We start from the raw sequence: 17,806 nt of genomic DNA on the forward strand, positions 1-17,806 counted from the left end.
TGAGAACAGAATATATATTGCTAAATGGTAACCTTTCTCATTTGTCATTATTGTGAGCCATTTGTCTGCATTGTCAACTTCATTCAACAAATGCTTTTATTTGGAAGAACATCTTTCTTTCACGTAATTATCAGTTGATACAGATAAACATGAAAAATGAGTCCAATCATCACATAACACCAAACAAATTTGTGTTCATTCAATAAAGTACGCGTTATTGATTTATTTTGACGAAACTAATTATTTAGTTAACTTTTCTACAAAAATAAAAGAAAACAAAAAATTATTTCTTAAAATTAATCATTTGCAAATTTTAATGAAATGTAAATTTCAAGTGTAGAGTGTTTTAGAGGATTTTATAGAAATTATATATGAACTTGTACAAATAATTTATATACTTTTATTTGTTTAAATAAGTTTTTAGTAAATTTTATTAAGATATTTCTTAATTTATGTTAATAAGTTTAGGATCAAATTTATAGCAGCTGGTTTGGTATGATAAAAGTTTATTAAATAAATATTTATTTATTTTTCTCAATAAATTATGATATCTTACAATAACATGTAGTGTTTAAATAGAATATATATTTTTTGGTACATGTTTAAATAAGATACCATTTTAATAACCATATTTTAAAAAATATTACTATTTTTTTTTTACAATGGTAATACTAAGATTAAGAGTTAAAAGTTAGAATATATGATTATCCATGTTAGAATATATGACTAATCTCACTACTAGACCGTTCTAATGATTATTAATTTACATTCATAAAAATAATAATTTTAATATTCATATCATTATTTACTGTATATATAAATTTATAATTTTTATAGATATTCATAATATCCATTAAAAGATATCAGTACGTTAATCATTATGATCCTACATGCAAACTCAGCATATATTAAGCAATATTAGTACCTTTCATGAATAAAATCACACAATACTCTAGACGGCTAGCCAGTAGCCAGCCATGGAAGAAAGATTGCTTATATATATATATAATAACAATAATAATAATAATAATAATAATAATAATAATAATAAAATGAATATATATTTTTTGACAGTAAATAAAATAAATATATTTATGTAACTACTTCTAAAAAGTGAAAAATTAATTATGGATTGAAAAAAATGAATATATTTGTTTGATGGTAAATAAAATCAATATATTAACTACTTTTAAAAAAGCATAATTATGGATTAAATAAAATGAATATATAAACTACTTTTAAAAAAAGTAAAAGCATTAATTATGCATAACTTAAAAATTTACATCCAATAACAAAACTAACAATTAGCAACTACTACTACACTAGCCAATACAACATTATTCTAAACTAAATTGATTATACTATAGAAATGGAACCGCTTCGTGTGACACGTAGATTGAAGCACTTACAAAGAAACGTAGACCTTACAAGTTACAATATATAAGTAAAGAAACTCCTTTCTCTTGTTCAATATATGATATGAGTGTGTTCATTCAACCTTAGATCCTTTCTCTCTCATGTCATTCTTAGATGTGGACAGCTCCTGCATCACAATTTGGTTTGTTCCTCCTCTTTATCTCTACACTTAATCTGCATAATTCTCATTAATATAACGCTTAACGTTTTTTTTCTTTAATCTTTCCTTATTTCAGTTAAGCTTATCTTTCAGCTCATGCACGTTTTGTTTATCTATTTTTGCATGTTTCTGCTGTTTCGTGGGTTATAGAAATTTTAATTAATGAATTTTTTTATCTGGGTTCGGATATATAATTTTTTATCCTATTTTGATGATCATATTCTTTTAATATTTTTAAAAGAAGAGTTACAGATGAAATTTATAGACCATGTTTGAGCTAAAATCTGCCTTGATTTAATCCAAGACAATTCAACGATTGGTTTTAGATCGTTGTTTATAGGATGATTAATCAGTTTCGTTCCACCATTTGTTAAAAATAAAAAAAATTCCCTTCTTTTCTTCTTAGCTCGCCATTGTCAAGAACAAAATCTGTTGTTGTTTAATGCTTTTAATATTCTTTGGTCACTTTCTTTTCGATTCTTTTGATGCTCGGTTTGTATCGTTTTACCAGACATGCGTATATTCTAGTTTTGGTCATTTAATTAATGGATTTGTTTATTTATGGTAAAACCGTTTGATTACGAAACTGTAGGATTCCTCTATTGATTAAATAGTTGATATATTCCCAGGTGATAACTATAAAATTTCTTGAATATAGCATTTGATTTTGGTTTGATGCAACAGAAACCATTCAAAGGAAGAGATTGTTGAGAAGATATACGAAGAGGGTGCCATTTATGTGTGTGTTGTAGTGGCTGTTTGATGGAGAATTGGCAATCAATTTATGTTTCAGTATTTGATGGAATCTAGAATGTGAAGGGTTATTATCCATGATAGTTCTCAGTTATGGGGTTCATAAACATAGAGAAGAAATGGATATATCCTTTCATCGTGTGTTCTGCTGTGGGCATGCTCTTTCTAGTAACATCCTTCAACATGGGTCTTGTCTCCTCAATTCACTCCATCAATTCCCTATTTTTCTTTCTCCCATCTCATTTGCGCACAAACCAATCTGCCTCCGTTTTCGTTGAGAAGAAGGCTTCTCCTGCGCCGGCGCCGGCTAAGGCTAAGCCTTCAATTCCTCGCTTTGCTTACTTGATTTCCGGCTCCAAAGGTGACTTGGAAAAGCTTTGGAGGACCCTTCATGCACTTTACCATCCTTTAAACCATTATGTTGTTCATATGGACCTGGAGGCGCCGCTTGAGGAAAGGATGGAGATTGCACATAGAATTGAGAGACAACATGTCTTTGCCGAGGTTGGAAATGTTTATGTAATCACAAAGGCTAACATGGTCACTTACCGAGGGCCAACGATGGTTGCTAATACTCTTCATGCTTGTGCCATTCTGCTCAAGAGAAGTAAAGACTGGGACTGGTTTATTAACCTTAGTGCTTCAGACTATCCTCTTGTGACTCAGGATGGTTAGTTAGTTTATTGTCCTATATGATTGTATCTTTTAGTATTTGTTCTTATTCTAACTTTTTCACATTGCAATGATTGTTAGACTAATACGAGTTTATAATTGTGCAGATCTGATATATACCTTTGCAGATTTAGATAGAAACCTTAACTTCATTGAGCACACAAGTCGGTTAGGGTGGAAGTTGTAAGTTTTTTCTTCTCTTTTTTCACTTGATCTTTAAGCAGCCTTGACATATAAATAATGAATTGTCCCCTCCCCAATGACATGAAACCTTGATTTGTACATAATGATGAATGAATTGAACATTACGCAGTGATAAACGAGCAATGCCTTTAATTGTAGACCCCGGGCTTTATTTGTCAACCAAATCTGATGTATATTGGGTCAATCCTAAGAGAGCTCTGCCAACAGCATTTAAACTATTCACTGGTTAGTTTCCCCCTTCATACGTTTATTTCTTTGTCATTATCACTTTTCTAAAGACTCTATTCAAATTTGGAGAAGAATGGTATAGTCTAAGAGAATGAAACCAGATATATGTTGCACTTGTAGAGACTAGACACTACTTTTTCTGGGTTGTTGATAAGATAATATCACCTTGGTTCTGATATCTCAATAAGTTATCTGGTTCATTTAATTTTCTCGTAGTACATAGCTTCTTAGGGCATAACTAAAATACATGCACGTGTATTTTCAAAATCTTTATGTTCTTAGAATCAGTGAAATGTTCTTTTTTCATGAAACATTTTCCTTTTGGGCTTTTAGACTAAAAAAATGTTTAGCATAAATCAAATAATTTCCCTTTCTGGCTTACCATCATTTCCCCAATTTCATTCTTATTAACTCTGCTTTCCAAAGATTGTTGAGTTGAATCGTTGTACCTACATTGCAGGTTCTGCATGGATGGTTTTATCACATGACTTTGTTGAATATATTGTTTGGGGATGGGATAATCTGCCAAGGACCCTTCTCATGTACTACACAAATTTTCTGTCTTCCCCTGAAGGCTACTTTCAAACTGTTGCATGCAATGTGCCAGAGTTAGCCAAAACCCTTGTCAACACTGACTTGCATTATATTGCATGGGACAACCCTCCTAAGCAGCACCCTCATGTCCTTAACATCAATGACACAGACAAAATGGTTGAAAGTGGTGCTGCCTTTGCAAGAAAGTTTCAACAAGATGATGCAGCCTTGGATTTTCTTGATAAAAAAATCCTCAGAAGGAGAAATGGACTATTCCCGTTAGGTGGTTGGTGCACTGGCAAACCAAAATGTTCCGAGATTGGAAACATTTATAAACTCAAACCTGGTCCAGGAGCTCAAAGGCTTCATCGCCTCGTTGCCAGCTTAACGTTGAAGGCTAAATCTGGTGAGGATCAGTGTACATAGGTCCTGTTGTTGGGAAGTTTTGTGGTTGGAGATGGAAGAGTTGGATAGATGAAGGTTGTTTTTATAACCAGATACATTGGTATTCCAGCACCAGACAAATTTTTGAGGTTAGAATGCAATTGCACTTCATTCATAATACAGAAAACCAATCCTAGATATCTGTTAACTTAGCCGTAGTTAGTTGCCTCTATGTGAAGTACCAAAGATGGCATGAGGGTCATGTTTCTTTTTGTAGGTTCTTTTCATGTAGAGGTAACACAATTTTTTAGCAGCATCTTAATGTCCCGGAATTTTATCAGTTTTGTTTATGTTTTTTAACAGAAGTTGGACAATTAAATTTTAGGCTCAATCAGCCAAAATTTCTGCTAGATATTTATTTGTCATGATCAATATTTCAGTGGAGTATACATATCTGGATTCGTATATTTGTTAGTTTTCTCTAGCTTAGTGGTAATGGTTGTCCATGATGAACAATCTAGTGAATCACAACCGAGAGATTCTCCTTTAGAAGCATTCAAGCTTCCTTCGATTGACAACAAAGAAATATGTTGACTAATGTAAATATTATTTTAAAAATCATATTTATGGTGATTCTAATTAATTGACACTCATAGTATTAAAATTAAACTGTAATTACAATATTTTAATTGGTCTTGGGTTTCAATGTAGTCTAGAAAGCTTAAGTTTGGGTCTTCATGTTGATGTATGAAGTATTAATTAATTTTTACTATACAGTTATTTTTGGTGAAGTTTTATTTTCCAATTATATATTTTTTATTATTTACAAGAGTCGAACGTAAAATTTTGTTATTTCCTTTCTATCAATGACTTGTTAAGATTTGTTTCATCAATTTGGAAAAGATTTGGTGGCCGAAGGAGGTAGGTATTAGGTAACAAGCACAAACTTGTTCATTCTCTTTGCTTATAATTCTGGTGCATCATGGAAATAAGGTTTCTTATTACAGCATAGAAAAACACGTGTTTTAGACTTAAAGTTTGATTTCTGACATAAAAAGAAAAGTCTTTAATTTGATTCTTGTGTTGGGTTTATTGTGGAAATCGCGTGCCAAAGACGGTAATGGGAAGAAACAAAATTGATTTCGTCTCCCCGCAAGTTGGAATAGTAGATCAATTGTAATGAATTTGACTTTGCTTTTTGGTCAATATGAATGAAATTTTGATGCAGTTTAATAAATGCTACTAATGCTCCTTCAAGTAGTTTATGGGAATATGTTTGATCCTCTCACTGTACAACGTTGCAAGAAAAACAATACTACTTTAGCCGATGTAAGTAGTATAACTACCCTAAACTTGAATGCAACACTAGCTTCAACCAATTTTCTACCAATATTGCAAGAACATTGGTGCAATTTATATTTTAAATCGTTCAAACCAACAATAAGTAGAATTGAACTCGATTTATACTTGACATTAATAATATGGTTAATTTTTTAATTTTTCATATATATATATATATATATATATATATATATATATATATATATATATATATATATATATATATATTCTTGTTTATATGGATTATTAGTGATGTTTTTAAAACCCAATTGGCCATTGGACTGAACAAATTACTAATTTAAAGTTAATAGTTCAACTATACTTAAAATGGTATTAATAAAATTAAATAATATAAGTTAATATTTAAAATAATAATATTATAACTATAAACACTAAAAATAAAACATTATTTTATAAAGTTTCTTAATTTGAACATAAAAGTTGAGATCAGATATAGCATATTACTTAAGTTTTAAGTTTTAACAATATAAAACAATATTTATTAACAATAATAAAATTTATGAATAAAAAAATGATAATAAATAGCTTAAGTTGATTTTTTTAATTTTTTAAGAAAAAAATAGCATCGTGATCTCTGGTCAATTGATTTTCAATTTTCTTGATAAGTTTTTCTTAAGGTATGCTTGGTAATTTGTTTGTACCATATACTAGACTAAATCACGTCAATAAAAATTAACTCTAATTGATTGATCAATGTATTTGAGTCGTAATAAACGCCATGATATCGAATTTGATTCTTATAGATTAAAAAAAGTTGGAAAAGGATATTTCTACTACAAATTTTGACTTGGGATACTTCTCCATAACAGTGCCCCAAGTTGGTACAAAGTGAGTTTAAAGATAAGGCTTTATAGATTTATATGGGTCTTGTGATAATTGTTCCATAACAATATTAGTAAAAGTTAGGGCTTTATGTTTTGTAACACATCTATTGCATCATTACATATCTAACACATCATAAAGTTCCTATAATTTTCAAAATATACAATCTCTAATATCTCATTTTGCTCCCTCGATATGTAAATTCCCACAATGTCAACATATTACATAAAAATTACAAACCCTATTTACAAAGGAAAAAGAACTAGTTCTCTAGTATAAAAGTCAAAGGAGAAAATATAAATATATCCATTTAAAATTACCAATTTATGCAATAATATTTTTGAAAAAATACCCATCCACAATCTATGGTCAAGATAAATTGGTCATTTGATATGCCACAACTGAGCATAATTGAAAACATTCAACATGTCACGTTCTACATGGCACTGAACATTCAATTCATCAAGGGCAAGGCTTGCAAAAACATAGCACATAAAAAACAATAGTTTTTATTTTTTATTTTTTAAATGCAATAGATTTGTATCTGTAGGCATTATCAAATTCTACACAGAGTAGCTTCCACTGGGTGAATTTATCTATGAAATTGAATATGGATCATAACCGTAATAAAATCTGATATGATATAGATTTTGACCTTCACTTTTTTCCATGTGACACTATCTACAGGACCTTTTTTTGTTTTCCACGAGATCAATCTCACTCTTCTCTTTAACTGCTTCCGCTATGAACTACTAATGCAAAAAATTTGTTATGTTACAACTTGCAAGTAATAATAATCAAGGAATCTATATACCCCTCTGTATAGCATTCAGTGGCAACAGAAGCCAATCTTAAACAACAGTTCTGTCACCTCATGCTCAGCAAACTATGTATCATTTGTAGGCCAACAACTTAAACCATCTCCAGAATCTTGACATTCCCTGTGGAATTTGCAGCAAGCAAGGTAGATGACTGGCCACGCCAACAAACAGACGAAACGAACTGCGCAGCATCATCCACATCATTACCAGAAAGAGGGTCTGTGTTCTGAAACTTGAATGACAATGCTGGCATGGGGAAGGCTTTGTGGTATATGAACACCTAATCCACACACAAGGTTACCTTCAGTAGTACTGTAAAATTAATATAAATTGGAAAACTGATAGAGAAGGAGATATGAAGGTACCTCATTAGTCTCTGAACCAGTAGCAATGTAACCATCAGATACTGATAATCCCACAAAGTTCTGTAACAAAAGGAAGATGCATCAGCAGGATAATGTATGATACCTCAAAATTGAAAAAGTGACTTGTAGAAAAATGTATAGAAATTGATAATTAATGAGTCAATGACCCTATCTTTGAATATAATTCTCATGTAAAGGGTATGGATCTCAAACAATAACAAGATATGCTACTCAATGAACAAGGATTAATGCAAAAGTTCTAATATCTTAGTGGCTATTAACACAGAAAGAAACAGCCAATGGTACTCTTGCAAATATTTACTATAGATCCAAATCCAGATTCTTGAATAATATACAGCAAGCATTTGTGGAATGCTAGACCTTAAAGTAATTGATAGTTACTATTAGAACAAAGGCTCAAAAAATTCATAGCAAACTGAGTAACTCAATCACAAAAAGAAAGAATCAACAATGAAAAGTCAATAACCTCCAGTCAAAACATAATAAAAATCATAAAAGGTATATCAATCCTTCAGCAGTTTTTGCTCAATAAGTTTGTTCCCTCATCAGGTCATCAAACGTTTTTAAAAGGAACAACTTAGGTCCACACTAACCAAACAAGACCTAACATGATAAAATACACAGAAGACTGATTGAGGTCTTCATCAAATCTAGGTTGGATTTGAAAGCCTTTAGTGAAACAAATAATGGTTAATTGAGATGGAAGTTGAATCGGCTAAAAGTTATCTTCTAATGGGAAATATTGTTCAAGTGATTGTTGCCTTCTTTTAAGGTGATTTTAGGGGCTTGATATTTGTCCACTTAATATGATGAAACTATGAATGACCATAATAAGATAAACCCTTGGGAAAATATAACAGAAAACTCATGTGTAAGCAAGACACAAGTTACTGTTGTCAACAGATGTACCTTTACATTCATGTGACCTGTGAATGATTGAATCGGTGAGTCTATAACTCGAGATGCACATGTAGACAAATCCCAAAGCTTTAAAGTGTTATCTGTGGATGCAGAGACAAGGTTCACAGTGTCTACAAACTTGATGTCGCTGACAGTCTTGTTATGTCCAACTAAAGTACAAAGTGGCATTTTTAGGTTGCGAAGATCATAGTAATATATTCGGTGATCCGCCGAACCAAATGCAAGGAAACGAGCAGAATCCACAGGGAACTGAACACAGCACACATTTGCCTTGGTTTTGATGGTACCAACACTAACTCCCTGCAGAAACATCCCAGGTGAGAGAAACAACTCATTACACATCCAGCATAATATACATAAAACATGCAACAGATGACTGCAGTACGTTTAGTTTCAAAGCTGACATCCACCAAGTGCAAAAATGGAATTGCCTGATTGATACTCCATAGCTTGACAGAACCATCATCGCTCCCACTTGCCAACATTGTAGGGTCTGCTGACGAGTAATCGATGGACCACACCCGCCGCTCATGCTCCCTCATTTCAGAGAGTACTTGACTTCTTGTCACATCCCATAACTGAATTAGAGAAGTTACAATATTGTTATGCATGCCATAAACAATTTATTGATGACAGTTGACTTAGAGTCTATTTGAATACAATTTAGAAGGACTTTTCAAAGCCTCTTTACTGTATTTTTTCATAGACAAGCTCTTGAAAACTCTTCTAAACTTGTATCAAAACATGTTCTTACCTGCACAACACCTTCAAAGTTACTTGAAGCAATTTGACTCTTGATGTATGTATTCCAACAAATACTGCTTAACTTTGACCTGCTACCCATCTCCACAACTGGATAGTGGATGTCACGATCCTCATTTATGATCGCATCGCATTCAAACACTTTAATTTTCTTATTCACTCCGGCGGTAGCAAAAAATTCTCCGTCGCGATCAAAACTGAGTGAGCATACTAGGTTGGAAGAATGCAAGAGATCTCCTTGCTTTAGATCAGCCTTAACCCTTAGCTTACTGAATGATAAATACTTGCACAAACCCTCAAGAAAAGGGTTTATCCAAGCACTTGCACCCTCCCTACACTGCTCTTTTGATTTCAAGTCATTGATGCAACTTCTTTCACTCACAACAGAGCCTCTACCATCACTTGTTACAGGAGGATGTCTCACCATCAGTTTCCCAGAGGAATAGGCTGGTCTACATCGCGTTAAAAAGTATGCTGACTCAAGTTTCTTAAAGTTCTTCATTAGCCGTGAACTTTTTGAAAGAAGACTTTCGTTACTTCTTTGATTATCCCCTACGTCATCATCACATTCCTCAATGTCTTTAACATGCATCCCTAGTCTGACTCGTTTTCTAGTCCCTAGATAAGCATAATCCTCACTGTCAACAACTGTCACTGATGGGAAACTTGATGCTGATCGATCGTCACTCCCTGGTTCAGCACCAGTAATCTCTTTAAATCTAGTTTGCTGCTTGGTCACTTCTTCAATATCTGAACACAGAAAAGAGATAGTGTGTTGCAACTTCTCAGCAACTTCCTGTTTTCTCTGTTGAAGTAATAAAAGGAATTCTAAAAGCAACTCCTGATCCTCTATCCTTTGTCTCAGCTCTATCGCTGCTTCACGTTCTTCCATATCATCTCTCTGTTCATTAAGGAACTCGCTTTGCAACAACTCCCTACACAAGTAAACAAATGGTTTAAAAAAATCTGTGCAATGTTAAATTGTTAACATTAACAAAAATGGATTGATCAATCAGGCACTTGATTGTTAGATACTATATCATATAACAAAGTCTACGGAAGCTGCTCAGTTGAAAAAATTTAGAAATTTATGACTCATAACAAAGTGTTAGATTTATGAGATTTTCCTTTATTTAAATTTTAAATTTTGAATAAATTTTAGACAAGATACTCGTTATTGTTACAATTTTATCTTTTATATTTTGTTTTCAGTTATTCAATATAATCTCAACAAGTTGAGTTGTTAATAGATGAGATTTGTTAGGAATTTTAAATTGATTGTAAGTCTATACATAAACATCCTCTTCTATGAATTATTATAGTAATTTTAATGATAATTTTCTAACTTCAATTTTAATTATAATTTGTCTGCAAGATCCAATTTTTCTATAGTTTTCACAAAATATTTTCAACAGTGGTATCAAGAGCTTGCTTCCTATGGATTGTGAGAAATTTTTTTATTAAGCACTAAACACAATGAGGTTGAGTGCTAAATTGAGTGATTTATTGTTCAAGCAATTTTGCAAGGATGTCTACTTTCGCCAATTCATCCGCAATTCCAATGTTTAATGGTGAAAATTATCGTATAGGGTTGTCAAGGATGAAATTTGTTTTAAGATCTCAAAGTTATGAAACATTGTAATTTTTGAAGTTGATCCATTAGCATTGAGAGAAAATCTAACCATTGCACAAATCAAAACTTATGAGGAAAAGAAGTTGAAGAAAGATAAAGTCATCACTTGTCTGCATACAAGACTTGCAAATCATATTTTTACTAAAATCATAAACTTGGAAACACCTAAACAAGTGTGGGACAACATTCAAGATGAATTTGAAGGCATTAGCATTGAGAGAAAATCTAACCATTGCACAAATCAAAACTTATGAGGAAAAGAAGTTGAAGAAAGATAAAGTCATCATTTGTCTGCATACAAGACTTGCAAATCATATTTTTACTAAAATCATAAATTTGGAAACACCTAAACAAGTGTGGGACAACATTCAAGATGAATTCTGCTAGACTTCTCACATTGAAAAGAGAATTTGAATTGATGAAGAGAAGGATAATGAATTTGTCAAAGATTATTTTGACAAGTTAATGGAAGATGCGAACCAAATGCAAGTGAAACATCATTTATATATCAAAAGGTTGTTGAAAAAATCATGGCTTTGCCTGAAAGATTTGAAGTCAAGATTTCTGCAATTGAAGAGTCTTGTAATTTGCAAACTCTTACAATTACTTAATTAACCAGCAAGCTTCACGCACAAGAGCAAAAAATCTCAACTAGAAGTTATGAAGCTATTGAAGGTGCCTTTCAAGCAAAACACAATGGAAGGAATTTCGAAAAGTGACGAACTTTCAACAATAACAAAGGAAAAGTTGAAGGTACTTCGAGAAAAGGAAATTTTTTGCCTTGTTTTCATTACCAAAGAACCAACTATGCTGAAGAAGATTGTTGGTTTAAAGATAAACCTCTTTTTCACTATAATTTTTGCAATAAAAATGGTCGCAGTGAAAAGTATTAAAGTACAACAACTAGAAAAACTGGCAAATGTGATTGAAGTAAAAAATGATGACGAAGATGAGTATTTATTATGGCATCTCAAGAACTCAATTCACATGAATTGAATACTTGACTCAATGACAATGCTTGCACTAGTCACATGACTAAATGTTCATCATTTTTTACCTCTATTGACAAATCAATTGAATTGAAAGTCAAGATGGGATATGGTGGAATTGTGCAAGCCAATGGAAAAGAAAGGAACAATTTCTATATCAACCAAGAAAGGTATGATAATTGTCAAATATGTTCTTTACATTTCAGAATTGCATCAAAATCTTCTTAAGTGTTCCACAAATGCTAAGGAATAGGGGTGTGGGTATATGGACTTGAGTCCGCGGACCGGTCCGGAAGTCCGCAGACTTCACGGATAACGGGCCCATGTTTTTTAATCCGTATAATCATACGGATTTTTTAGGTTCGGCCCGTTAAGTCCGCGGATTTTGCGGATTTAATCCGCGAGCCCGCGGATTACCCGTTTAAATGTGGACTTACAAATATTTTATGTTTGTTTTTAAGATATTAATTAAGACTTTGATGTTTTAAGGTATTTAGACTTTGATGTACTTGGATTTACAAATGTTTTATATTTGTTTGGTTGTGTATTAAGACTTTTAAAGTTTTAAGGTAGTAAGGCTTTAATATTTGGTTAATAGTTGGTATGCTTGGACTTTAAATTTTAAAGGCATTGAGACTTAAATATTTCTATTAGAAATTTAGAATGTGTAAATTTTGTTATTTAAGACTTTGATTTATTATTTACAATGTTTGATGTTATTATTAGAAGTATATTTATATCATTTTATATGTTTTTTTTCCTCATGTTTTCATAGGTTAAATAAAGAAAAAGAAATTCAAAATCTGAGTCAATATTCATTTAAACAATTTAGATTTAATTGGGCCCGCGGACTTATCCGTTTATCCGCGGGCTTCACGGGCCGGATACGGACTTGAAGATTTAAGTCCATTTATTTAGCGGACCGGATTTATCCGGCCCGTTAAAAATGCGGACTTCGCGGACCGGGCCTTAAACGGGCCGGACCGGTCCGCATACCCACCCCTACTAAGGAATGGATATGATGAAGTCTCTTTCAAAGAGAATTATTGTTTAATCATGAATAAACATGATTTAGGGATTGCAAAGATTGAGATGATCAAAGCAATTTTTATTTGAAATTTGATTTAGTTGAAGATCATGATTTTATTATTAAAATTGATGAGTAATGTTTGACATGGAAGATTTTATCACACTTTTATGCAAAATATATTTGATATGACAGGAGGAGGAGTTAAATTGAATGACTATGATAATGATTTAAGTCAAGAAATTGATGTGCAACAACTTGCTGACATGACGCTTCAGAAATCAAGTTTTGGAGTTCATGAAACTAAAGTTTGTGATATTCATGGAAAATCTCAAGGAGTGTTAGATTTATGAGATTTTTCTTTATTTAAATTTTTAATAAATTTTAGATAGGATGATATTTGTTATTGTTACAGTTTTATCTTTTATATTTTGTTTACATTATTCAATATAATCTTAACAAGTAGAGTTGTTAGTAAATGAGATTTGTTAAGAATTTCAAATTGATTGTCAGCCGATACATACATAAGCATCCTCTTCTATGAGTTATTACAATAATTTTAATGATAATTTTCTATCTTCAATTTTAATTTCAATTTGTCTGCAAAATCCATTTTTTCAATATTTTTCACAAAATATTTCCAACACAAAGAACAAGGAAAAAAAAGTTTGAATTTTGCAAACGCTAGATGTATCCATTTAGCATATGGTGCAAGAATTTGCTAACTCTCAATAACACCAAATCCAATTAAAGAGTCAAGTTCCCATGAATGCTTAAAGAGAGAAATATTAAAAACTCTTATTCAGGGTAGAAATTCCTAAAATATTTCAACAAGTCAGCAAATGTTATCCAATATTGTCATGTTGGTATTGGCGAATGATTTATTACCTATCTCCCACCTTCAGAAAAAATATAAATATCAGATATAAAACTTCCTAACAAAACTAATACAATCCAACACGGCAAGATTAGCGCAGAAGTTACCACAAAAACTGTTCAAGTTTATCGTATATTATTTGTTGAACCTGTCTAATTAGTTTCTAAAATAGACACTTTATAATGGGGCTTTGTATCTAAGAGATAAGTAAATCAGACATCTTGAAGCTTGTATAATCTCAGTAATTCATCGTAAAAAGAGCTTATAATGATCTTATTCGAAATAAATTGCCAATTAGCAGAATCAGAATATTTTAACATCTCTTAAATTAAAGAATTGGAAAAACAAAAAGGGAAAAGAAAACTAGGCATGGAAAGTAGTTGGGACACGTCAGAAACAATTTGGATATGTAATATGCAAAAAGTGAAAAGTAAGAACCATGTGATGAAGATAATTACCCGAGTGTTGGACGACTACTAGGGTCAGGATGCAGTAACCATAAGCAAAATGAAGCTTCTTTAGGCCACTTTAGAAGTAACTGTGGAGGAAGAACTCTGTGTCTAAGGCTAGACATGGTTCTACTCTTTTCTTCTCTGGAGCTGAGTGGACAAAATAGCTGTTAACATGTAAGATAACCAAGTTAGAGTGCATCAAAATGCAAATAGGGTCTTTCAACACTATATCTTCCATTGTAACAACAAAGTGAAGAAGATAAAGTATATCAAAGTACCCTATTAAAATATATGAACATAAGAATTGTAAAATTTCTGTTATGAACCTCAAAAAGGAGAACTCCCAATCGGTAAACGTCTGAAGCACAAGAACTAGATTCACCAGCAACCTCTTCAGGACTAGTGTACCAACTCATTTCCATTAGCAGTATCTGTTTCATTGGAAATGATTGCTTCTTTCCATCTACTTCTTCATCCTTTCTCCTATCTTTCATTTTATTTTCTTCTGTTTCTTCTATCAACGATGCACGTGCCGCATACACAGCACTTGACAGCATGCAACTAGAATCCGACCGAGCAGTGGTTGTTGAAGTCTTGACATGCATAAAATCTTCACTTCCCAAGCTTTGCTGATGCATATCACGGGGACAGTGAGACATCGGAGTTTTAACCTCACCACCACCTTGGTTGTTCAACCCTTCTCCTAAAGAATCCGAGCCAGTATCCGAACAAGATGCCGATTCAATAAACGAGATATGGTTGAAAGACGACATGACGAAGCAGGAAGGCCTCACATTGTGAACTACAACTCCTTGAGAATGCGCCACACTAACAATTTCCACTATTTGCCTAAAAATGTGCAAGCATTCAAAGGCATCTACTGATCTTTCAGGCTTATCCAACCATTGCCTCAAGCTAATATCACCCCATTCTACAGCACAAACAAAGGGGTCAACCTCCACTCCATCCTCACACAACCCAGAAAACCCACCCAGATGTCTAGCTTGATCACCTTGAGCCAACAGAACCCTATCCCTTTCCTTCTTAAACCCCGAATCCTGCGACGCCTCGCCCGAGAAGGGGTTCCTTTCAGGACAATGAAGCCTTTGGTTCCTATCTGAGACTCCAGAACTATTCAAAGCCCTAGAACTGTTAGAATTCTGAAAAGCTGACCCAGAAGAACCCTCCATCTTTATCCAGTTAGAGTTGCATGTAGACCAAGTACAACAACAACACATCCACAAACTAGAGAACTCCTCCAACTTGTCTCACACCCTTGCACCTCCACCATCACCATTATAACTCATACTCATTTCATTGGCTCCAGAAAAACCACCAAGACCCCAATATCAAGATCAACCTTTCAAACCTTCCACACTGAAGACGATCACAACTTCCTGTCAAGTTAGCAACATGAATTCACAAATTCCTCAGTAGGCAATCTACCCTTTAAATAAATAAATAAATAATTAAAAAGGCAAAGTTTTTAAAAGGGAAAATTTAAAATTGAGGAAACCAAACCAACCAATAAAAATAAAATAAAAAAACAGTATTTCTCCAAAGGCTAAAGGTTTCTCAAGTTCATCTCAGACAACTCCAACACTTGGGAAAACAAACATAGACCCTCCAAAAGTACCAAACTTTATCCAAATTGATCAGAATTTCCCACCACCCAATAAATGGGCAGATAGAAAAACACATGTATGGAAAGACAGAGAGAGAGAGAGAGAGAGAGGTGTACCAGTGTCACCATAGGAGGATCTCCTGTATCTGCTAGGCCAACTTCACCACAGAACCACACAACAAAAACTTTCTAGTTGCACACACAAGCAAACTGAAGCTCCACAGCCTCATAAATTCCCCACATTTCTCTTATTAAGAAAATCAAAAAAAGAAAAAACACACAATAAAAAAATAAAACAAAAGTACAAAACCAACAAAACCTCCCCCACACAAATAAAAACTAATAATGAAATTGAAATATCTTTTGAAAAATAACCAAAGTAAACTTTGCCGTACTTTGCATCCTGTTAGCCTCTCCCTTTATTTCCACTTTGAGTATCTTTTTGTATTACTTTATTTTATTACTCTTTTAAGCCTCGAGAGTAAGAGGAGCATTCGTTTCCTCTTCATCTTCGTTATCTTCCCGCTATTAGACGTGGCGTTACCATGGCCTCAAAAACTTTCAAAGGAGAAAGATTATATTTTTATAACTTGTGGGCCATCTTTGAAATTTCCAAAAAAGTAACACACGTATGTAATATTATATTATTTTATTAAGATTCCGTTAACAAGTATCTAAACCATTAACTAAAAAATTAATAAAGAAAAAACATTTCTTAAAACATGTTATAGAAATACATAATAATCCTCTATATATAATATATCATATATATATAAAAATTAGAATGAATATACTGAGTAAGAACATTTGTAACTAGTATTTTTCGATGAAAATGTTTATAGAAGTTTTCTCAAACAAAAGTATTTACAAAGGCTTTTTTATATATATTTTGATTATTTCAATATATCATTTTTATTTTAAATTAAATTTAATATTTTAAAATAAATTATTAATATTTAAAATAATTTTATATCACAATATAAATTATTTATTATAAATTTAAAATATAATTTACATATTTAAAAAATTATTTATTATAATTTAATTATATAATATAAATATTTATTGTGTGTATTCTACATATTAAAATGCTATTTTTATTAAAATATTTTATTTTATTCTTTGATTAATGTTAAATAATATTTATTTGTACTTTTTATTTTTTTTTATATCAAATTGACTGTTAAAAAAATAAAAATAAAAATTAAAAAAAAGTGATTTTTTTTCAGATGACTTTTTACTTTCTTATATGAATATATGTTGTACTTGATCTTGGAACAGATGCTCTATTCCAAAGTGGAAATCATCGAATCCTCTTTGTTATAAGTGACCGAGACAAACTAATATAAAAAATAGGTTAGAGATAGAAAAAGTGTGTTCTTATTTGGTGAAAGTAACACTGATGATAATAAAAATAAAATCTAGTTGAATAATTTAATCGTTAAAATAATGAGTTTTTGGAGTTCGAATATTAAATTGGCTACTTGGTCAACAATTTCAATGCAGACAGGAGACAAATATTTCTTAATTTCTGGACTAATCATTACTTAATTACTTACTATAATAAGTTGGGTCAGTGACTAAAAAGACTATCATGCATTTTGGAGGAAACAACATACCATGTAAAAGAATTGCCCACAGAATATGTGTTTCTTCTTTTTCTTCCACCCCCATCATGTGTTTCTTTTTTTGATATATATATATATATATATTAATTTATGTTATTGTTATGAAGTATTTACGGATTTTGTAGAAGATTAATTTTTGGAAGAGAACCTC

General features: G+C 32.0%; 2 protein-coding genes across 5 annotated transcripts; one reads left to right on the forward strand and one right to left on the reverse strand.

Moving 5' to 3' along the window:
- The first annotated feature begins 1,397 nt into the window (after nt 1–1,397).
- LOC109805932 (beta-glucuronosyltransferase GlcAT14A) lies at nt 1,398–4,818 on the forward strand. Of its 2 annotated transcripts, none has more exons than XM_020368224.3 (5): nt 1,398–1,558; nt 2,261–2,999; nt 3,109–3,184; nt 3,315–3,430; nt 3,894–4,818. In XM_020368224.3, the coding sequence occupies exons 2-5, from the start codon at nt 2,423–2,425 to the stop codon at nt 4,391–4,393; spliced, it is 1,269 nt and encodes a 422-aa protein (XP_020223813.1). In that variant the 5' UTR covers nt 1,398–1,558; nt 2,261–2,422; the 3' UTR covers nt 4,394–4,818. The 2 variants fall into 2 exon arrangements, with proteins under 2 accessions (XP_020223813.1, XP_020223814.1); XM_020368225.3 differs by having other exon boundaries at nt 1,460–1,558; nt 2,206–2,999.
- A 2,203-nt stretch (nt 4,819–7,021) lies between these two features.
- LOC109805613 (protein SPA1-RELATED 3) lies at nt 7,022–16,465 on the reverse strand. 3 transcript variants are annotated; one of them, XM_020367771.3, is made up of 8 exons: nt 16,145–16,463; nt 14,730–15,800; nt 14,410–14,567; nt 9,418–10,360; nt 9,095–9,241; nt 8,652–8,963; nt 7,722–7,781; nt 7,022–7,636 (listed from the first exon to the last, which is right to left on the reverse strand). In XM_020367771.3, exons 2-8 carry the CDS (start codon nt 15,639–15,641, stop codon nt 7,448–7,450), a joined length of 2,721 nt encoding a protein of 906 aa, XP_020223360.1. In that variant the 5' UTR covers nt 15,642–15,800; nt 16,145–16,463; the 3' UTR covers nt 7,022–7,447. The 3 variants fall into 3 exon arrangements, with proteins under 3 accessions (XP_020223360.1, XP_020223361.1, XP_020223362.1); XM_020367772.3 differs by lacking the exon at nt 16,145–16,463 and adding an exon at nt 15,929–16,096; XM_020367773.3 differs by lacking the exons at nt 7,022–7,636; nt 7,722–7,781 and having other exon boundaries at nt 8,820–8,963; nt 9,049–9,241; nt 16,145–16,465.
- Nucleotides 16,466–17,806: the final 1,341 nt, after the last annotated feature.

This window comes from Cajanus cajan, chromosome 10, assembly GCF_000230855.2.
Source record: "Cajanus cajan strain Asha chromosome 10, NIPB_CcT2T_4, whole genome shotgun sequence".
NCBI lineage: Eukaryota > Viridiplantae > Streptophyta > Magnoliopsida > Fabales > Fabaceae > Cajanus > Cajanus cajan.

Excerpts from the sequence above, each read along its gene's own strand:
- LOC109805932 (XM_020368224.3), top strand. The coding sequence starts at position 2,423 with ATGGGGTTCATAAACATAGAGAAGAAATGGATATATCCTTTCATCGTG. Across the intron at positions 3,000-3,108 it reads TCCTCTTGTGACTCAGGATG|ATCTGATATATACCTTTGCA; the intron begins GTTAGTTAGTTT and ends ATAATTGTGCAG. Across the intron at positions 3,431-3,893 it reads AGCATTTAAACTATTCACTG|GTTCTGCATGGATGGTTTTA; the intron begins GTTAGTTTCCCC and ends CCTACATTGCAG.
- LOC109805613 (XM_020367771.3), bottom strand. The coding sequence starts at position 15,641 with ATGTGTTGTTGTTGTACTTGGTCTACATGCAACTCTAACTGGATAAAG. Across the intron at positions 9,242-9,417 it reads ACTTTGAAGGTGTTGTGCAG|TTATGGGATGTGACAAGAAG; the intron begins GTAAGAACATGT and ends TCTCTAATTCAG. Across the intron at positions 7,782-8,651 it reads CAGGTCACATGAATGTAAAG|AACTTTGTGGGATTATCAGT; the intron begins GTACATCTGTTG and ends CTTTTGTTACAG.